Source organism: Saccopteryx leptura, chromosome 5, assembly GCF_036850995.1.
Source record: "Saccopteryx leptura isolate mSacLep1 chromosome 5, mSacLep1_pri_phased_curated, whole genome shotgun sequence".
Classification (NCBI taxonomy): domain Eukaryota; kingdom Metazoa; phylum Chordata; class Mammalia; order Chiroptera; family Emballonuridae; genus Saccopteryx; species Saccopteryx leptura.
In genome coordinates this window covers 115,829,593-115,850,984 of record NC_089507.1, presented here as the reverse complement: position 1 = coordinate 115,850,984, position 21,392 = coordinate 115,829,593, and the positions used below count along the sequence as shown (strand labels likewise).

Sequence of the window (21,392 nt, the reverse complement as noted above, 5' to 3'; positions counted from 1 at the left end):
TTGTATTGTGTGTTTACCACCCCAAGTTAAGTCTCCTTCTAACACCATTTATTCCTCCTTTGCCCTCTTCTACCTCCCCTCACCTCCCTTTACCTCTGGTAACCCCCACACTGCTGTCTGTGTCTATGAGTTGTACTTTGTTTGTTTGTTATGCTTAATCCTTTTACCTTTTTTCACCTAGTTCCCCATTTCCCCTCTCTTCTGACAGCTGTTAGTCTGTTCTCTGTATCTACAAGTCTGTTTTATTCTTGTTAGTTTATTTGTTCATTAGATTCCCCATATGAGTGAAATCACATGGTACTTGTTCTTTGACTGACTTATTTTACTTAGCATAATACTCTCCAGATCCGTCCACACAGTTGCAAGTTGCAAAGGGTGAGATTCCCTTTTTTTTCTATGGCTGAGTAGTATTCCATTCTATAAATGCACCACATCTTTTCAGTAAGGGTATCCTGACCCCCTTTATTTACTATTGCAATATGGATTTATTCATGTAGTTGCCAAATGTTGAGTGACATCTCTTAAAATTGGGCATATAGGAAAGCCAACATATTTACCATGGCAGGTACCATCTGGTTCTCTAGAGCAGTGTCTCAGAGTGGTTCCTAGACCAGTGTCATCTGGGAGCTTGCTAGAAATGCAACCTCTCAAGCCCCACTCCAGACCAGCTGAGCCAGAAACCCTAGGTGTGAGACCCACATCTGTTTGAGTGATTCTGGTGCATGCTAAAGTTTGAGACCCACTGACCTAGAGTATAGTGAATCCTCACCCCCACCCCAGCAAAGTATCCCAGAGGCAAAAACATCCTAAAGTTAGTCAAGATCAAAACATTTTGTACATAAAATTGATTTTGTAAGATGTATAAAATAAGACAACATTTGGACCTAGTGTTATGAATCATGAATTTACCCACTTCAACAAGCCTCCCAGAATTTCTGGTCTTTGTCTTTATTTTCCCTATAAAAATTTGATTTCTAAAATAATTTCATAAGATATCCTGAAGAGATAAGGTGCAGTACAAGTGTGCAGTTAGCAAATTCAACATATAAACATTCAGACACATACAACTGATAAATTAAGTGGGCAATTAACCATTTTATGAAAAGGTTATTAGATTTATAAAACAATTTAGTAGAGGATTCATTGAAACAGTGATACTATATAGTGCATTGAAAAATGTCAATTTACACAACAGAAATTTACAAATATCTAATGTGACAGTATAGATGGGTAGGTAAGTAAACAGGCTCCGATTTCAGACTTACCAGGTTCAAACTGTAGCTTTTTTATTTACTGTGTAAACTGGGCCAAGCCTCAGCTTTGCATGTACTATATAACTGGGCCAAAACTCTCTAAGCCTCAATTTTCTCATTTATAGAATAGGTATAATAATTTTCTTATCTCCAAAGTTTGTGTTAGGATTAAAGGAGATAATGAAGATAGCATTTAGTCTACAAGCTGGAACATAGTAAGCTCTAATTAATTGTTGGGTTTTAATTAAAAAAATAGCTGCATCCACGACTAGTCTGGTCTCTATGAAAACAAGTATTTATGTTTTGTCACCCAAGAATGTTCATACAAAGCAGTTAAACTTTATACAAAGCAAATGAAAGCTAATCAGAAGGAACACCTAGATATACTCATCAGGTGTTCTCCCTTCCAAGAGTTCTTCCCTAGCCAAAACAATCACAGTAATTTCAACCTTCCTGTCACTGACTGGATTAGGTATGATCACGTCTTACAAACTGGCCAATGAGCTGTTAGAAGCAGTGTGCTGTTGGCCTCTGGAAAGAATTCCTTCACTTATAAAAAGATGTATGAGAGAAACTCTCCTCCCTTTGGAAACAGTAATATGATGTGATGCTTGGAGCTACAGCAGCCATCTTGACACTATGAAGAGACATTGCTGACATAATGGCAATGTAGAAGAATGAAATGTACCAAAGAAATTGATAATGCTGTAAGCTACTGAACTAAAACTAGAACTGCCTTGCTTCCTGATTACTAATTTAGTTGAAATAATCAATGTCCTTATTTTTTAATGCCATTACCAGTAAGATTCTACGTTAGCATAAAAGCAAACTAAATGACATAAGACACCTAACTAGTATGGATGAACTGGCTCTGACAAAAGGATTTGGTGACTTTATTCTTGAGGTATCTTAAACTACATATAGAGAATCTAAATAAACAGTGTCTTCTACTCCAATTGATCTGTACGTAACTTCCGGCTCTATATCTGATGTACTTAATTAATTAATCACTAGCTAAGCGTATAATTATATTATCTTCATAAATTAAAGTATGTTTTTATTTATAAATTTTTATGTCATTAAAATGATTACAGATTTGAAAATAAAAATAATTCTGATAAGATCCTTTAACACTGTAATTGTATTTCCCTGCTTCATTTTACAATTATAAATTATATTTACATTGACATTTATTTCATGACATGTGAGCAAAATGTACAAAATGAGGCTCTACCACATTAAAAGTTTTCTTCATTAAACAGATCTCACAAGGACATACCAAAAATTCTTGCTACCAGAGTGATCTTCTTTGTTTCTTTTCTCAAGCAAATAAGTTAATGTTTTATTTATCATTTTGCAATAGGAATTGGCATTGGGCAACCATCTATTTGTGTATAGCATTTATTTGGGCCATATCTAGAATCTGAGGGCAATTTTCTCTTCAATGTGTGAATATCTGGTATCCAAATAATGGTCCTTCAATAGAAGGACATTTGTTAAATCCTATTCAAACAGATTTATGCTGATCTTTTTCTCTTTTACTTTAGAGATCTTATTTGGCCTTTATTCCCAAATGAGAACCTCTCACATCGAAGACCTTAAAGTATCTTTAGAACTTTGAACCATATTGGACTATAAATTCCATGATGGATCCTTTCCCTTTTTCTTAATATTGTATTCTAGCATCTTTGCATAATAGCAAACAACAGATAGGAGGAAAATCTAGAACAGACCAACCTCCAAATAAAAATAAATGTTGAACATGTTAAGTATAAAGTACACTCTTTTCATCCTTTTCATACAGAAACCATAATTTTTGCTTTACTTTCCCTTTAGATTTGCCATTTGAGAATACTTTTTGGAAAAAAAACAAAGACATAACACAAACATCCATTTTGTCTATAATTTTCTCCTCTTCCTTGGCGAAACCATGCTGAGGAAAGTAGTGAATGAATCTGCATAGTAAATATGCACAAAGAGTGGGCAGAATTAAAAACATACGATTTCAGATCTGTATTAAAGTTGGTTTTCAGAGGAAGAAACTTGTACCTATTTTTCCTTCTTCTAAAAGAGTTCTTTCCAAAGTCTACTAGCTTCGTCTTGACTAATATTTTCAGCATTTTATGTTAGGTCATCTTAATATCTCTATAGATGTTTCTTTCCTTTATTACCTCATCATTCCTAAATAGGTTTGGCTAACCTAAAAATTTTCTGAACCTTTAGCAACACTAATGAATACAAATGAATAAATTAGGACATTGTGTTTGGTTCACTGCGTTGTCTTAATAAAATTCTCAGTTTATTTCTTATTGACCAACCTCCATAATGTCAAGTTTATTTTTCTGAGGTTTATGGTTTAGAATTTGATCTCCAGATTCTCCTTGTCTTTGGCATTATTTATTTCTTCTTCTTGCAACCTGTTTTTTTTTGGCCATTTCACTACTTATTGGTCCCTCCCTCCATCAGAGGGATAGGCAGGGTGAAAATGATACGATATTTTAATATAGTCAGTTTTGCTACTTGCTAGCATTTCTTATAAAATAGTGTGCAAGAAAGAAATGTGTGTAATTGTTGACTACTATGACATTTAGGATTTTAGAGAATAATTCTTTGTTGTTCATAATCTAGTAACTGTTACTATGGAAAACTGAATTCTCATTTTTCATATCATTCATATTCTACATTTCATAAGGATTTTTCATGATGAAAGCATAGTCTATTCTAATAACTCAATTATTATCACACCAAACTCATAAACTTACAAAAATGTTGCCAATTAAAAAAAAAGGGACAACATCCAAAGAAGGCTAAAATTAAGCACAAGGTGGACTGAAAAATGGAGAATAATATAAAATAATGAATTGTTTTTGCCTTATAGATTTAAACCTTCTTACTTACGCAGTCCTTTAAGAATTACAATTGAAGAAGATCTTTAGTATAAATATCTACGGAAGCTATTTTGAAGTGAAGATGAAACTATAATGGTTACTTCATAATCAATGATGTAATAGTCAATGCTGTGGGAGAACAAAGAGCATTGCACAGCTACATATGGACTTCACAGCATCTGTGAGCTTTTAGAAAGGGGGGTGACCTTACATAAACATTTTTAGTTTCCACAAATTAAAATTTAAAATATTACCAGCCCAATAACAGAATGTCTTAGCAATAAAAATATACTGTCAAGTATATTTTGTTTCTGTAGATTAACTTTAGAGAACTAAACTATCTATCCTCACTGGAAGGTTAGATAATAAATTTATACCTGCAGTATTTCATTCTATAAATAATCTATAATGTCATAACTAGTCTTGACGGGACATTTCAATTTTACAAAGAGATAAAATGTCACAGTGAACATTTTCAATGTTTTGTAGCATAGTGTAAATAAAATACAGGCATAATGCATAACTGTTTTTGAAGTTCAAGGAGAAGATCTTAAACAGGTAAGTTATAGGAACACAAACATTCAGAAATACTATTTTTTAGTCATTTTCACACATTATTTTACTTTAGAATTTTAAATGATTTGTGAAATGAGCAATTACATACATCAAAGTAAATAAAAACATAATAATAACTCAGAAAATTTTACTGTCAAGAAATAATCTATTCAATTACATGAAAAGGTCATGTAGGATACTATTTCAATTATTTTAATTTTCTTTGGCAAAATAATATATTTTGGGGTACAACTACTGATTCCTCCCACTTTCTTTTTGACTGAAGGACATACTTATTATTTTCATAAACAACTAAAATGTTCAGAGGCCCGTAAAACCTATCTTATATCATTTGATCTTAGCCAAAAGGCCGAGAAGCGATATCTTATATCATAATATACATTTTTGTTCTTGTGAGGCTTTGGGCCTAAATCCCATATTCTCTAACCAGATACCTCTCAATAAGGACAAAGATGGAAAAAAGATTTATCCTGCATTTAGATATATGATATCAATATTTTAAAAGTTAAAAGCAGTTGTTTACATATCCTTTAATAATGAGCTTTTAAAAAAATAAAGATATACATAAACACAACTGAAGTATTTCAAAATAAAAGACAACAAGTAGGCATTATTACATGTCAAACTACTAGAAAACTCCCAGGAGAAACTCAGAATGGTTATTTAAGAAATCCCAAGGTTCAAAAATGAAATTCAACTTTTACAATGTTCAGTAAACTAAAACTCAACTGTTTTCTTAAACTGAAGACATGAACGTGTACGATATGGCAATATAAGGAAAGTGCAAACTATTACTGAGGAAGGAGAGGGTAAATCCCCTACCTAGCTTTATTATTGAAGAATTCCAACCCAGAGATAATCATGTCAGATAAGACAGAACTGCAAACTGCATGCTTGCCCCTGATGCTCCCTGGTCTGGTTGTGAGGCCCTGTCTGCTCTCACCCATAGTTCACAGTTCACAAAAAACATTTAAATCACACAACCGAATAATTTCTTCTGTCCAAACTGAACTTTCTTCAAGGAAATAAAGGGATAATAGATCAAATCTGGCCCCACCTCTTCTTTTCCTCCTTTTTTCTTTTTAGTGAAACTGACAAATTGTTGAGGAGCACTACAGCGCCACCAACACATTGCAAAACAAAAAAGATCTCCCACCGTGTGCAAAAAGAAAAAAAAAATTAGAAAAATGCTAAAAATTACAAAATGTCTCCCAAATGTACCTTTTTTTTTTTTTTTTTTTTTGAGGAAAACAGGGTAGATCTGTAAAGATGATCTAATGAAGAGCTTCAAAGAATTGATATCACGGAATACAAGTTTAAATATGATCAGCAAATAAAAGAGCCATTATTTAGTAACAGCCATAACTTAATATAAACCTGGTTATGTCAATCTCTCCACCTTCATTATACTAAGGGTAGTTTTTTTGTAGTTTGTATCCCAGTAATCCATCAAGAAAGCCACAGTAGGCCTTTAAAAAAATACAAAAAAATAAACTACATCCATAGTTTGCCGATGATAATTTAGTCTTGGACAAATTAGGTAATACATAATTTTTATAGAGAGGATATGCACATATTTGGCATTACCAACATTGCTGGCACAAAACAAGTCCATCTTGAAATAGCTTAGTTCCTCTGTAGTTCACAGCCATTAAAGTGTAATTTACATTAATAATAATAAAAAATAGAAACTAATTATTTTCTCTCCTTCTTAGATGAAAAATTAACCAGACAAAATTAGGTGGACTGTGCAGATCAAAGCTAAAGAAAATTACAAAGATTGGTTTTGTGAGAAGAAACACAATGAAAATCCTTTTTCTGACCTGGTGGCCCCTTCAAAGATTTAACGACATAAATACTTAAAAATGACAAACTTACCCTCAGTGTAGGCAAAGGAGAAGCCAGTTCTTGAATAATCATTGTAACAATATAGGCTGGAGACTTGTGTTCCTAGGAACAACAGCCTCCAGGCAGCATATGGAGCTTGAGACATGTTTAAGATTTTTGGTAAATAAAAAGTAATACTTTGTTCCATGTTCGGTGGCTGAATGGGGGTGGCTTCCCCCGGGGTCTGTGTGCGTCCGGGGGAAACGGGAGAAATATCCACGGAAGGTTGGAAGCAGCGGAGGCAGCGGCAGCCAGAAGACTCTGGGGTTAACAACTTTGCGATGGCAGGCAGGCGCGCTCTGATTGGCTGGGAGGGCAGTGTCCCTACAGTCTGCACTATCCTCTGTCCCCCGCCTCCCGCGGCTCGCAACGAAATGCAGTGTGTGTGCCATTTTACCTTGGGCTTTTAAAAGCACAGCCGTCCCGATGACGGGACTCTGAACTCACTCGTAAGTGACACTGCATGCAAAACAATAGCCCCCGCAACCGCCTGGGAGCTCAGGAAAATGCCTTTGTAACGTATTAAGGAACACGCTTTCTTCTAGTATGTGCTGTCTTTTTTTCCCCCCTCCAGAATATATTATTTCCTTAAGCAAATCGCTTATCATTTCACAAACATCTGTTTATATAATTTGGACACACAGAGACACGGCCATTCGAGAAGGATTTCCATCAAAACCTTTCTGATATGACATCCTTAAAGGCACCTAAAGAAGCCAGTCATCCTTGCAGAAAGCCACGACTCCTTCGGCTTGGAGACATTTACTGCCTTGAAAAATTAAAATGTGTTAGCCATGATAACTACCATTTTTTCAGGGAATGCAAATAAAATCATGATTTCAGTGGTAACATTAAAATCAGTAGACATACTCTTTCCTCTCTCCCTCTTTCTCTCTCTCCTCAAAAATGCTGTTTCAAAACACCTCCTCTGGTAGACAGAATTCTACCACCCTGCCTTAAAAACAAAATGGCTGTGGTACTACTGAGTTTTTTGGACCCTCCCACTGTGCTTCCTCCTGGCCTCCAGGAAGTGGTAAAAATCCAAAATAAATACAGTATTCAAAGTACATTGTCCAGCCTGAACTCTGATAAGGGCCGGGGGGGGGGGGGGTGTCTCAGAATGTGCTGCCTTTTTAAATGTTTTTTTAAAAATTGCTTTAAAAAAGAACATCAATTACTAGAGATTTACTTGACTGTAATTTGAACTTCCTGCTTTACATATTTATAAGGTCTTTCACCTATCTTGGCAGGCTTTCAAATTAAGTGGGCTGGGAAATTTGATGCTCTGCCTCTAGTTGTGAGCTGAGTCAGGTACTTGTTGGTTGCAACTGGACTTTTAAATAAAAATGAAGTCAAAGACTTCTTAAAAAATAATGTTGCTACACTATGAATGAAAATGTAAAGTCACAAAAGTCAACAAATATTGAAATGTGTCAAAAACTGCATAATGTATGTTTTCATTGAACAAACTCAGTATAAAAATCTTTGCCAGCTAAATTTCCAAGGAGTGAAGGACAGAACAGGGTTTAAAGAAAATGGTTGAAGGAAGGGGTGAGAATTGTAGAATTGCCTTCATTCTTTAGGAGCTCCCCCCCTCCCACACACACACAGACTTTGGTGTTTTGATACTTGTCTGGCATTTAATAGGTAACATTCTTAGAGAACTAGCTAGAGTGACTATATAACTTATTGTCTGTTGAGAGTGAAGGGGGTATATTACTAACTATAGGACGGCTGGAATAAATAGGGACTGTCCATGGTAAATCAGGAAGTGGAAGCTCACTAAGTATTCAGAAAGACCTGAACTTTTGCCAAGCATATCACCTACAGAACAGACAAGGGTCTTAGGCCAATTTAGCTAGAACCTGAGCTAGATCCTTTCTCTGCCCTGTTTCTACTGCCCTAGCTCTCCTGTCAGCTGAAGTAGATAAAAGACTCAGATTCAGATGTACTTAATAAACAACCATGGCAAGAAAACTATACAAATATAATTTATATACAGGGGATTCTCGGGTTATAACAGTCGATATATGACGTTTTGAGTTTACGGTGCTCACTCCTATAAAAACTTAAAGAAATTGAGATGTAAGTGTTCTACTCACTTTTTGTCATTTTTTTCTGTTACTACAATACAGTATATTTGTGTCCTTTTCCTTTTTCTGTGGCTTGGTTGTGTTTCAATGTTCTAGATCAGGGGTCTCCAAACTTTTTTTTTTTTTTTCATTTTTCTGAAGCTGGAAACAGGGAGAGACAGTCAGACTCCCGCATGCGCCTGACCGGGATCCACCCGGCACGCCCACCAGGGGCGACGCTCTGCCCACCAGGGGGCGATGCTCTGCCCATCCTGGGCGTCGCCATGTTGCGACCAGAGCCACTCTAGCGCCTGAGGCAGAGGCCACAGAGCCATCCCCAGCGCCCGGGCCATCTTTGCTCCAATGGAGCCTTGGCTGCGGGAGGGGAAGAGAGAGACAGAGAGGAAAGCGTGGCGGAGGGGTGGAGAAGCAAATGGGCGCTTCTCCTGTGTGCCCTGGCCGGGAATCGACCCCGGGTCCTCCGCAAGCTAGGCCGACGCTCTACCGCTGAGCCAACCGGCCAGGGCAGTCTCCAAACTTTTTATACAGGGAGCCCAGTTCACTGTCCCTCAGACCATTGGAGGGCCGGACTATAAAGAAAACTATGAACAAATCCCTATGCACACTGCACATATCTTATTTTAAAGTAAAAAAACAAAACGGGAACAAATACAATATTTAAAATAAAGAACAAGTAAATTTAAATCAACAAACTGACCAGTATTTCAATGGGAACTATGGGCCTGCTTTTGGCTAATCAGATAGTTAATGTCCGGTTCCATATTTGTCACTGCTAGCCGTAACAAGTGATGCAAGTGTGCATCAGTTAGTCTAGATCTGGCTGGAGATTTCAGATGTTTCATTCTGGAAAAAGTCTGTTCACAGACATAAGTGCTGCCAAAGATGGTTGCCATTTTGAGTGCATGGTTCCTGAGATTAGGATTTGTCTCAGAGGGGAGAGAAGCATAGAAATTAGGCAAGCTTCTTGACTTGAATGCGTCTTTCAGAGAGTCACAGTGGTGGGCCTACTCTGTGGGAAGCTCACTGCTGCATGTTTCCCCTATTATAAGACACCTCCTAAAATTAAGACAGTCCCCGTATTTTGGGGGAAAAATTAATATAAGACAGGGTCTTATAATAGGGGAAACATGGTGTGTAGTAATGTGGGGGGAGACTTTTGGGCAAAGGGAGGTTATAGGGGCTATTATGTTGTTGTACATTTGGGGGAGTGTGGGGCCATTGTACTGTGTAGTAATGGTTATAGCGCTTTGCCTTTCTTCCTACTTCTGCTGTTATTTCACACTGCTCCCGGTGATGTGGGGCGCCACAGCCACAGACCGGATGTGCGTCATATGACGTGCTTCCGGAGCCATGACGCGTACGTCACGCGTCACCGGAAGTAGTTCTGTACCATCAATGAAAGAGGTGCCCCTTCCAGAAGTGCGGTGGGGCCGGATAAATGGCCTCAGGGGGCCGCATGCGGCCCGCTGGCCGTAGCTTGGGGACCCCTGTTCTAGATTATGATTTTACAACTGTGTTAGGATAGGTAAGTGACTTAGGGTGTGTTTCAACTTACACCAAAATTCAGGTTATGTCACTGTCATAGGAACAGAACCATGTCATAACCTGAGGACCTCCTGTATGTACATACATGCATATTATTTTATTATCTTTTTTATTATCTATAGGTTAGAATCTTCTGCACACTTTCTACAATATGAATATTTCTAATTATGTACTTTTCTATGGGAGAATTTTCTTCAGAGGTTTTGAAGTAATATTCATCATATACAGGATTTAAACATCGCTTGTTTTGGTAAAGGTAAAAATGTAGACTGAGATGTTGTTTCAAGTGGGAAGACAGTGAAACAAGCAAGAAAAAATATATATAATTGCTAATTAAGATAAATGTTATTTAAAGAAATAAACAAAGTGCAGTTTTACAGAATAACAGGGAAGAAAACACACAGATAAGGTGGTATAGAAAGTTGTTTCTAAGCAGATGACATTGAAGGTAGACGTGAAGGGTGAAAAGGAGCCAAACTTGAAAAATACATGAGAAATAGCAGACCAGGAAAAGGTATGTGCTAAGGTCCTGAGGCAGAATGAAGCTTGGGGATATTCCAGGAAATAAAAGGGCCAATGTCAGCACAGTGTTTGACATTTGGGAGAAAAGGAAAATGACATTTGGTGAAGTCAGAAATGTAGTGACATCCTGTAGAATGACAAATTACAGAAAGGAATTCTACATCTAAGCAGGTGAATTATATTCAGAGAGAAAAATGTTGGAAGTTGAGACTTTTAAGGTTTCAGTGATGATAAGATCCAGAGACCTTTCTGCTGGTGGAAGTCTCCAAGTAAGCATCACTCAAGTTCCCACTCTGGCGGACATCATGTCTAAGTCAGAGTCTCCCAAAGAGCCAGAACAGCTATGGAAGCTCTTTATTGCAGGTTTGAGCTTTGAAACAACTGATGAGAGTCTGAGGAACCATCCTGATCCATGGGGAACACTCACAGACTGTGTGGTGTTGAGAGACTCAAACACCAAGCGCTCCAGAGGCTTTGGGTTTGTCATGAATGCGACTGTGGAGGAGGTAGATGCAGCCATGAGTACAAGGCCACACACGGTGGATGGGAGAGTTGTGGGACCAAAGAGGGCTGTTTCAAGAGAAGATTATCAAACACCTGGTGCCTACTTAACTTTGAAAAAGATCTTTGTTGGTGGTATTAAAGAAGACACTAAAGAACGCCACCTAAGAGATTATTTTGAACAGTATGGGGAAACTGAAGTGATTTGAAATCATGATTGGCTGAGACAGTGGCAAAAAAGAGAGGCTTTGCTTTTGTAACCTTCGATGACCATGACTCTGTAGGCAAGATTGTCATTCAGAAATACCACAACTGTGAAGTGAGGAAAGCCCTATCTACTAAGCAAGAGATGGCTAGTTCTTCATCAGTCAAAGAGGTCCCAATGGTTCTGGAAACTTCGGAGGTGGTCATTGAGGTATTTTTGGTGGGAATGACAGCTTTGGTCATGGAGGAAATTTCAGTGGTTGAATGGCTTTGCTGGCAGCGGTGGTGGTGGTGGATATAGTGGCAGTGGGGATGGCTGTAATAGATTTAGTAACAATGGAAGTAATTTTGGAGGTGGCAGAAGCTACAATGACTTTGGCAATCACAACAGTCAACCTTAAAATTTTGGACCAATGAAAGGAGGAAACTTTAGAGGCAGAAGCTCTGGACTCTATGGTGGTAGAGGCCAATACTTTGCCAACCCACAAAACCAAGGTGGCTGTGGTGGTCCCAGCAGCAGCAGCAGCAGCAGCAGCAGCAGGAGCTAATGCAGTGGCAGAAGGTTGTAACTATTACCAGGAAACAAAGCTGAGTGGGAGAGGAGAGCCAGAGAAGTGACAGGGAAGGTACAGGGTACAACAAATTTATGAATTCAGCCAAGCACAGTGGTAGCAGGGCCTAGCTGCTACAAAGAAGACATGTTTTAGACAATATTCGTGTGAATGGGCAAAATAAATAAGTGAATAAGTAAGAATAAATATAAAAACCTCAAGGACTGTATTTGTGACTAATTATATAACAGGTTATTTTAGTTTCTTTTTTGTGACAAGTGTAAAACATTCCAAAAGAGATATTAATGTAGGTTTTTGTTTTTTGCACCCATGCTGTTGATTGATAAATAGAATAGTCCAATCATGACGCTGAATAAATGTGTCTTAAAAAAAAAACACAACAAAAACGAGCCTGATCATGCAGTAGCATAGTGGATAGAGCATTGGACTGGGACATTTAGGACCCAGGTTCGAATCCTGAGGTCACTAGCTTGAGCACAGGCTCATCTGGCTTGAGAGCAGGCTCATCAGCTTGAGTGGGGGGTTGCTGGCTTGAGCATGGGATCATAGACATGACTCCATGGTTGCTGGTTTGAGCCAAAGGTCACTGGCATGAAGTCCAAAGTCACTGGCTTGAGCCCAAGGTTGTTGGCTTGAGCAGGGGTCACTTGCTCTGCTATAGCACCCTGCTCAAGCCACATTTGAGAAAGTAGTCAATGAACAACTAAGGTGCAGCAACAAAGAATTGATGCTTCTCATCTCTCTTCGTTTCTGTCTGTCTGTCCCTATCTGTCCCTCTCTCTGTCTCTGTCACACACACACACACACAAGAAACAAATGAAAAAATATTTATTTTAGAGAGAGATAGTAAGGGAGACAGGGAGACAGACAGAAACAGTGATCTGTTCCTGCATGTGCTGTGACAGTGGAGCAAACCCACAACTTTGGCCTATTGGGATAATACTCTAACCAACCAAACTATCCAGCTAGGGCTATATTTCTTAAATCCACATTTCATCTGCATGTTACAGCTATTGATTATGACTCAGTTCATACATAAATATGAAAAAGAAACATATATCTTAGGTCATACACAAATGACTAATAAAATGAAAAGGAAGAACTCAGGCAATTATTGTCTCCATTTTCCTTTTTTTGTAGTAGTGTTGAGTTTGATATATATATATGTATGTATGGAGAGAGAGAGAGAGACAGAAAGGAAGAGAGGAAGAGAGATAAGAAGCATCAGCTCATAATTGCAGCACCTTAATTGTTCATTGATTATTTTCTCATATGTGCCTTGATGTGGGGGGGCAGCCTCCAGCAGAGCTAGTGACTCCTTGCTCAAGCCAGCAACCTTGGGCTCAAGCCAGCAACCTCAGGGTTTTATTTTATTTATTTATTTACTTAAATGAGAGATGAGGAGGCAGAAAGACAGACTCCCACATGCACCTCAACCAGGATTAACCTGGCAAGCCTCCTACCAGGCGATGCTCTACCCATTGGGAGCCACTGCTATTTTAGTAACTGAGGCAAGGTCATGGTGCATCCTCAGTGCCTGGGGCCAACTTGCTCAAAGCATTTGAGCCATGGCTGAGGGAAGGGAAGAGAGAGTGAGAGACAGGGAAAAAGAAAGGGAACGGGGAGGGGTGGAGAAGCAGATGGTCACTTCTCCTATGTGCCCTGACTGGGAATTGAACCCAGGACTTCCACACACTCTACCACTGAGCAAAGCAGCCAGGCCGACCTCAGAGTTTTAAACCTGGGTACTCAGCATCCCAGGCCGATGCTCTATGCACTGGGTCACCACTTGATCAGGCGAGCTTGGTATTTTTTAATGCAAAAAACCCCTTATATTTCATACTAGTAGAATAAATCTCAATGAATACTTTTTATTAAACAAATGAGTTAATGTATTATTAAAGTTAAAATTTAACTAATATAACTGGAATAAAAGTTATTCTTTTTGAATTTACTAACTGGTTGTTAGCAAACCAAATTTCTATGTACACATGAGTAAAAGTAATATGTTTAATTTCTTCGATTTCAAGACTTATAAAAAAATTAAAAAAATAGGCTAAGTCAGTGTAATTCCTTGAGGGAGCATTGATAGTAATAAGAATCTCTTTAAAAAATCACGTTGAGCCCTGGCCGGTTGGTTCAGCAGTAGAGCGTCGGTCTAGCATGCGGAGGACCCGGGTTCGATTCCCGGCCAGGGCACACAGGAGAAGCGCCCATTTGCTTCTCCACCCCTCCGCCACACTTTCCTCTCTGTCTCTCTCTTCCCCTCCCGCAGCCAAGGCTCCATTGGAGCAAAGATGGCCTGGGCGCTGGGGATGGCTCTGTGGCCTCTGCCTCAGGCGCTAGAGTGGCTCTGGTCGCAACATGGCGACGCCCAGGATGGGCAGAGCATCGCCCCCTGGTGGGCAGAGCTTCGCCACATGGTGGGCGTGCCGGGTGGATCCCCGGTCGGGCGCATGCGGGAGTCTGTTTGTCTCTCCCTGTTTCCAGTTTCAGAAAAATGAAAAAAAAAAAAATCACGTTGTGAACCAGTTACATAGTGTGGTTTTTAAGATCTTTACCCCTCAGAACTGTGAGGTGCAGGAAATAGGCATTTGGAATTCAGAAGCTAGGTTCTGTGGAGATCCCGTTCCATCTAGACCTTTCTTTATTTTCCTGAGAGAAAAAGAAAACCACTAATTTGTTTACAGCACCATTTATGGGATCCCATGCTTATAACCAAATATAAGTCTTAGTACCATCAGTGTGAGTAACCTTCAAAGTATCTTCCCCATTAAAATCAGTGACTACTCAATTGCTGTGCAGCAGCAGGCTGAGAAGGAGAGCAAGGGGAACTTATGGAATGCAAGAAATCTGATCATCTTAAATCTAATAATTTTAAAGTAATAATATGATGCAGCACACTATAAACAAATACAATGGTATTTTTGCAGCAAAATATAATCACACTATGAGCTTTTCACCAAACAAGTACTATAACTTGTGAAAAAGCCTTCAGTTTTCAAAGATTTTAGAAATTCATAATTGTGGATAACAGATTGTGGATCTATAGACTTCAGTCCCATTCAATTAGTTAAAATAATTATACTTAGCTTACTTCAAAGCTCAGAATCCTAACAATTATGAACAGAGTTACAATTTGGAAATGGCCAGATTCCCATTTGTGGGCCCTGCTGAATTCATGTACACCCTATTATTAAATTTCTCTAGTTATTTGTGTGGTCTGAGAGGAATCCTTTTAATGTAACCCTTTACAATTTCCCTCATATATTTCCTCTTAAGAACAGTGAGAAGTTATGCTTTATTATTTTTTTTGACAAACATAGTTTATTTGGGTTTTTGGGGTTTTTTTTTTTTGTATTTTTCTGAAGTTGGAAACGGGGAGGCAGTCAGACAGATTCCCGCATGCGCCCGACCGGGATCCACCCGGCATGCCCACCAGGGGACAATGCTCTGCCTATCTGGGGCATCGCTCTGTTGCCACCAGGGCCATTCTAGCGCCTGAGGCAGAGGCCATGGAGCCATCCTCAGCGCCTGGGCCAACTTTGCTCCAATGGAGCCTTGGCTGTGGGAAGGGAAGAGAGAGACAGAGAGGAAGGAGAGGGGGAGGGGTGGAGAAGCAGATGGGCGCTTCTCCTGTGTGCCCTGGCCGGGAATCAAACCCAGGACTCCTGCACGCCAGGCTGATGCTCTACCACTGAGCCAACCGGCCAGGGCCGACAAACATATTTTAAAACAGTATACCTCACCAGACATTTTCTTTGCACAATGTTTTAATATCGTGTCTTTTTCAGAAATGATAACAGTAGTTATTTTAGAAGTCATCATCCACTGAGGGATGCTACAGATTGCATTTTGCGTTGCACACAAAGTGGTGGAGTAGTTTGGGATCATCAGTGTGGCCTCAGGCTGCTTGCCGACTAACCAATATCCATCCTCACTTTCTTACTAATAAGATTCAACTTTACGGCCCTGGCCGGTTGGCTCAGCGGTAGAGTGTCGGCCTGGCGTGTGGGGGACCGGGGTTCAATTCCCCGCCAGGGCACATAGGAGAAGCGCCCATTTGCTTCTCCACACCCACCCCCCTCCTTCCTCTCTGTCTCTCTCTTCCCCTCCCGCAGCCAAGGCTCCATTGGAGCAAAGATGGCCCAGGCGCTGGGGATGGCTCCTTGGCCTCTGCCCCAGGCGCTAGAGTGGCTCTGGTCGCTGCAGAGCGAAGCCCCGGAGGGGCAGAGCATCGCCCCCTGGCGGGCAGAGCGTCGCCCCTGGTGGGCGTGCCGGGTGGATCCCGGTGGGGCGCATGCGGGAGTCTATCTGACTGTCTCTGCCCGTTTCCAGCTTCAGAAAAATACAAAAATGAAAAAAAAAAAGATTCAATTTTACTTTAAGTTTGCCACCCCAAGCTGTGTTTGCCACGTGCTTAAACCAGTGGGACTTAAGGTGGAGCCTTTTGGAGGAGCTTCCAGCAGCGCCCTGGAAGGTGGCTGATCAACCACCCGCGCCTTCTGCCCCTTACCTGGACGCTTCTGCCTGCTAGGAAAGCAGTCAGCACGCCTGGGCGGAGTCCTTTCTCTTGAGACAACCCTGGTGTGCCTGGACAAGGGTAGCTGAACAGAAGGAGGAAAGCTAGGTTCTGTGGAACCTCCACTTCATCTAGACCATTCTCCCCCCCCTTTTTTTTAACGTGAGAAAAAATAAAACCACTAACTTGTTTAAAGCATGGTATTATGGGCTCTCTTTCTAGGCAAATGTAATTCCTAGTATAATTAGTGTGAGTAATCTTAAACTATTTGTTCTGTTAAAACAGCTACTTTTAACTTGCTGTGTGGCACTAGGGGAAGAAGGAGACTTTACAAAATGCAAGAAATCTATCTCAATCTGGGTTGTGCTTATGTGTGGTTACATATATATGAGATATGTATATGTACACATATATGGTATATGTAAAAATTACTGAGCTGTACATTAATTAGTGATTGTGCTTGTGTATTTTTTTCCTTAATATTTATTTTATTGATTTTAGAGAAAGGAAGAGAGAGAGCAAGACAGAAACATCAATCTGTTTCTGTATGAGCCCGAATTGGGCATTGGACTGGCAATCTTGTGCTTCTGGATGATGCTCTAACCAACCAAACTATCTGGCCAGGGACGCTGTGTTTTATTGTATGTTACCCCTTAGTGAAAGAAAAGAATTTTAATATATTACAGAGTGATGAGTTCTCATAATTTGAATATAGACATTATAAAAGAGATGGACAGATTTAATTCTTTGAAAAAATATTCAATAATCTTTTTGTTCTAAGTGTCCCAAACAGCTACCTATTTACTCATTTAAAATGGAGGTGGGGCAGGTAGAAGAAGGTAAAGGGGACTTCACTTTGAGTGGTGAACACAATTCAATATACAGATATGTATTATAGAATTGTACATTTGAAACCTACATGATTTTATTAGCCCATGTCATCTTACTAAGTTTAATAGAATTTTTTTTAAAAATGGTGCTCCTATATTTATATGTTTTCCTGTAATCATGTTGACAGTGTTCTAGCATATTCTGTCGCTACTCACTCTCTTCGCATCCTTTTTCTTATATTCTTTTTTGTAAGGTGACCAACTTTTTACAATGAAAAGGACAAAAATAAATTGAAGAAAACAATATTGTAAATAAAAGAAACATTTTATTCATTGCAAAAATAATACACTATAATATGATAAATGCATAATAAAGACATTTATAATATTTTATATTGTAATTATGCTTACATGTCTATGAATTTTTAATAAAAAGTGCTCATTAAATGACTACTCATAATTGTGTTTCGCCGCACTGTACTGATCCTTGATGAATCGTCATGTCAAATACAAATATGTCACATCACACGCAATGGATCCACTCTGCATTGATCGAGTACGAACATTTACAGGTTAGTCTTCCAATATCAAAAAGGAGGACATGTAGGAGAACACTTTTCGAGGGAGGACGGAACTTAAAAAGAAGGACTGTCCTTCCTAAAGGCGGACGATTGGTCATGTTATTTGACAGCTACGTAAGGTATTTTTCCCCACTGAGAAAGAAGGAAGGGGCCGGAGCCATGAAGTGTGGAATAATAAAAGCTTTATTGAGTACAGAGCGTGCATTCTGCCCGACGAGGTTCCCTGGCCCTGAGGAAATATGGAGGCCAAGGAAGTCGCAAGTGGTGACCTGCGTGGGAGATATTTAAAGGGTCCCTAGGGTGGTCAAGCTAATATGACGTGGTGAAATCTCACTGGCTGGCAGACGGTCATTTTTCTCCAAAGGACTCCTGGGAAGTTTCTTTTGGTGCACTTGGCTGTGGGCGGTCCTAGCCAAAGTTCCTGGCTAGGGAACCCACGTGACCTTCCTCCATTGCCCACCGACCTTACATTCTGACCTTTTGTGTTAAATAGAATAGGGGTGCCATTTATTCATCTGGCTACTTCCTGCTGATTAGGGGCATCGTGGGGAGAGGGAGATCGGAAGGTGGTGGCTTTGAGGGGTGTCAGGAGGAACATCTGTTTGGCCGTGAGTTGAGAAACTTCGTGGATGTGGTCCTGTAAGGATTTTAAAAAAAGAGGAGTAATAGGGGGATTTGTAGGGTCCAGCCTTTTGGTGAGCTGGAGATGGATGGAGTCAGTGGTTCCAACTGCCAGTGGTCCTGTATGGAGGCAAGGTTGAGGCAAAACTGCATGTCAGGAGTGGCATAAAAAGGGGAAGGGAAGGGGTCCCATCCATTCCCATAACCGAGACCTGTGAGGGAACTGGAGGTCCAGAGTGTGATGGCAAAAGAGAAGGTAGCCCCCATGTCCACAAGAAATGAGATGGACTTACTCACTCGTTGCAGGGAGGGGCCCTTGGCCAGCAGGGGGGGAGAAAGAGAGAATGGTAGTGGTGAATAAGAAACAGGATTTTGTGCCTGACCTGTGGTGGCGCAGTGGGATAAAGCGTCGACCTGGGACACTGGGGTCGCCAGTTTGAAACCTTGGGCTTGCCTGGTCAAGGCACATATGGGAGTTGACGCTTCCTGCTCCTCTCCCCTCTCTCTCTCTCTCTCTCTCTCTCACTCCTCTCTCTCTAAAAATCAATAAATAAAATATTAACAACAACAACAACAAAAAAGAAACAGGATTTTGTGAAGGGAGGGGAGGGGGCTCTTGGAGGGAAGAGACCCAAGCACAAAAGAGATCTGCAGAGGGACCAGAGAAAAGTCCCGAGAGAGGGACGCCCCCGGGGTCAGGCAGGAGGGGGAGAGAGTTGAGAGTCCACGGAGAAGGAAAGATCAGGAGTGGAGGTTTTAGGTGAAGTTTCTCTGGCCAGAAAAAGGGCCTGCATGGTGGAACAGGCAGCACAGAGATTAAGGACAGGTGCGCAAATAATTAGAAGCCTTGAATATAAGGGATCTCCAACCAGCTCCCAGTTTTTTTGGTGATAATTAAATTGGTGAGGGTGTTAAAACTGAAAGTCCCTTCAGGAGGCTAATCCAGTGGGTTCTGTGGCCTGGCCACAGCAGAGAAGAAGAACAGTTTCTTCTTCTTTAGGGAGGGAGATTCCTGTGCTCCCATGGCCACCCTCAGTCCTCAGAGTGGTCAGAATTGAGAACTGGCATCCCAAAACTCAAGCTCTGGCCACAAACGGATAAAGTAAAGTGGATGTGCTCAGGATGTCTCCACGGGCATACATACACTTGGAACCGAAAAGACTTCCCTGACATAGCTACGGTTTCCAGACAGGGAGTCTTGGTGGAAAGAACTCAAGGGTGGCTGGAGGCAGGGGACTTACCGCATCATGCACTGAAGTGTGTGGAAGGTCAGAGATCCTGGTTCTTTCTTGGAGGGGAAGAGGAGAGGAGTGGTCCTTGCGAATTTCAAACTCCTCCCTGGTTTTGGCACCAAAATGTAAGGTATTTTTCCCCACCAAGAAAGAAGGTAGGGGCCTGAGCCATGAAGTGTGGAATAATAAAAGGCTTTATTGAGTACAGAGCACACATCCCACCCAATGAGGTTCCCTGGCCCCGAGGAAATATAGAGGCCAAGGAAGTCACAAGTGGTGACCCGCGAGGGAGATATTTAAAGGGTCCCTAGGGTGGTCGAACTAATATGACATGGTGAAATCTCACTGGCTGGCAGATGGCCGCTTTTTTCCAAAGGACACCTGGGAAGTTTCTTTTGGTGCACTTGGCTGTGGGCAGTCCTAGCCAAAGTTCCCGGCTAGGGAACCCACATGACCTTCCTCCACTGCCCACCAACCTTACACATACATGCCTTCATCAGCGGCAGCCATCTTCATTTTATGAACCCAAAGTCTTGGGCAACCTCACTGTCACTTGAGTATTTCATTCTTGTCAGAATTCCAAGATCTAGGGTAACTGGCCTATTGTAGACCTAGTGGGTGTGAAATGGATAATTAGCAAATGCTAAACTGGCATTTTCTTGCAGTATAATATAGAATGTATCATAGTAAAATAAAAATAAAGAAAAATTTCATCTAACATCAATATGAAAGTTACTCTTTTTGCTATTTTCTTTTTAAACCAGGACTATAAAGAACTCATTGTTCCATGACAACCACCTTCCTAACACACACAAACATTGTAGAGTAGTGATGGAAAAGAAAATCACACATTGACAGAGACCATACTGCTTAAAATTCCAGCCTTACATGGGTTTATGAGGCAAAACAGGAACTGGAATAGCTACAGCAATAGAAACACAGCCGGTAAAAACTCTTCAAGTATGAGCCTCCAACAATTATAGAAAGACAGACAGGAACTTTCTGCAAGAGATCATTAAAACTTCCATTCAACAAAGACCATTTACTGCTATGGAACAGGAATCACTGGAATGAAGAGAGAGTCATCAAATAGTTCAGATCTAGGATGACAAGGGAGAGGAGCATTATTAATAGGATCAAATCATAAATAATTTTCTTAGTTATATCTAGCAAAGAATTCTTATAATTCCTCAGCATTGGGGGAGTGGGAACTGATGTTAACCACAGAAGCTACACAGGTGGTTTATTGTATTTTAACATTTAGTTATTCTTTTTTTTTTTTTGTATTTTTCTGAAGCTGGAAACAGGGAGAGACAGTCATACAGACTCCTGCATGCACCTGACAGGGATCCACCCGGCACGCCCACCAGGGGGCGATGCTCTGCCCCTCCAGGGCGTCGCTCTGCCGCGACCAGAGCCACTCCAGTGCCTGGGGCAGAGGCCAAGGAGCCATCCCCAGCGCCCGGGCCATCCCTGCTCCCATGGAGCCTCGGCTGCGGGAGGGGAAGAGAGAGACAGAGAGGAAGGGGGGGGTGGAGAAGCAAATGGGCGCTTCTCCTATGTGC

At 40.6% G+C, this 21,392-nt stretch overlaps 1 protein-coding gene and 1 pseudogene across 1 annotated transcript in view; one reads left to right on the top strand and one right to left on the bottom strand.

Annotated features, from left to right (window-relative positions):
* EPC1 (enhancer of polycomb homolog 1) overlaps positions 1-6,850 on the bottom strand; it is a 103,122-nt gene extending 96,272 nt beyond the window's left edge. The window contains exon 1 of the mRNA XM_066384566.1: positions 6,596-6,850. Coding sequence (XP_066240663.1) covers positions 6,596-6,637 — 42 coding nt within the window. The 5' untranslated portion in view covers positions 6,638-6,850. The remainder of the gene's footprint in view (positions 1-6,595) is intronic.
* A 4,219-nt stretch (positions 6,851-11,069) lies between these two features.
* Positions 11,070-12,017, top strand: LOC136406546 (heterogeneous nuclear ribonucleoprotein A1-like; annotated as a pseudogene).
* Positions 12,018-21,392: the final 9,375 nt, after the last annotated feature.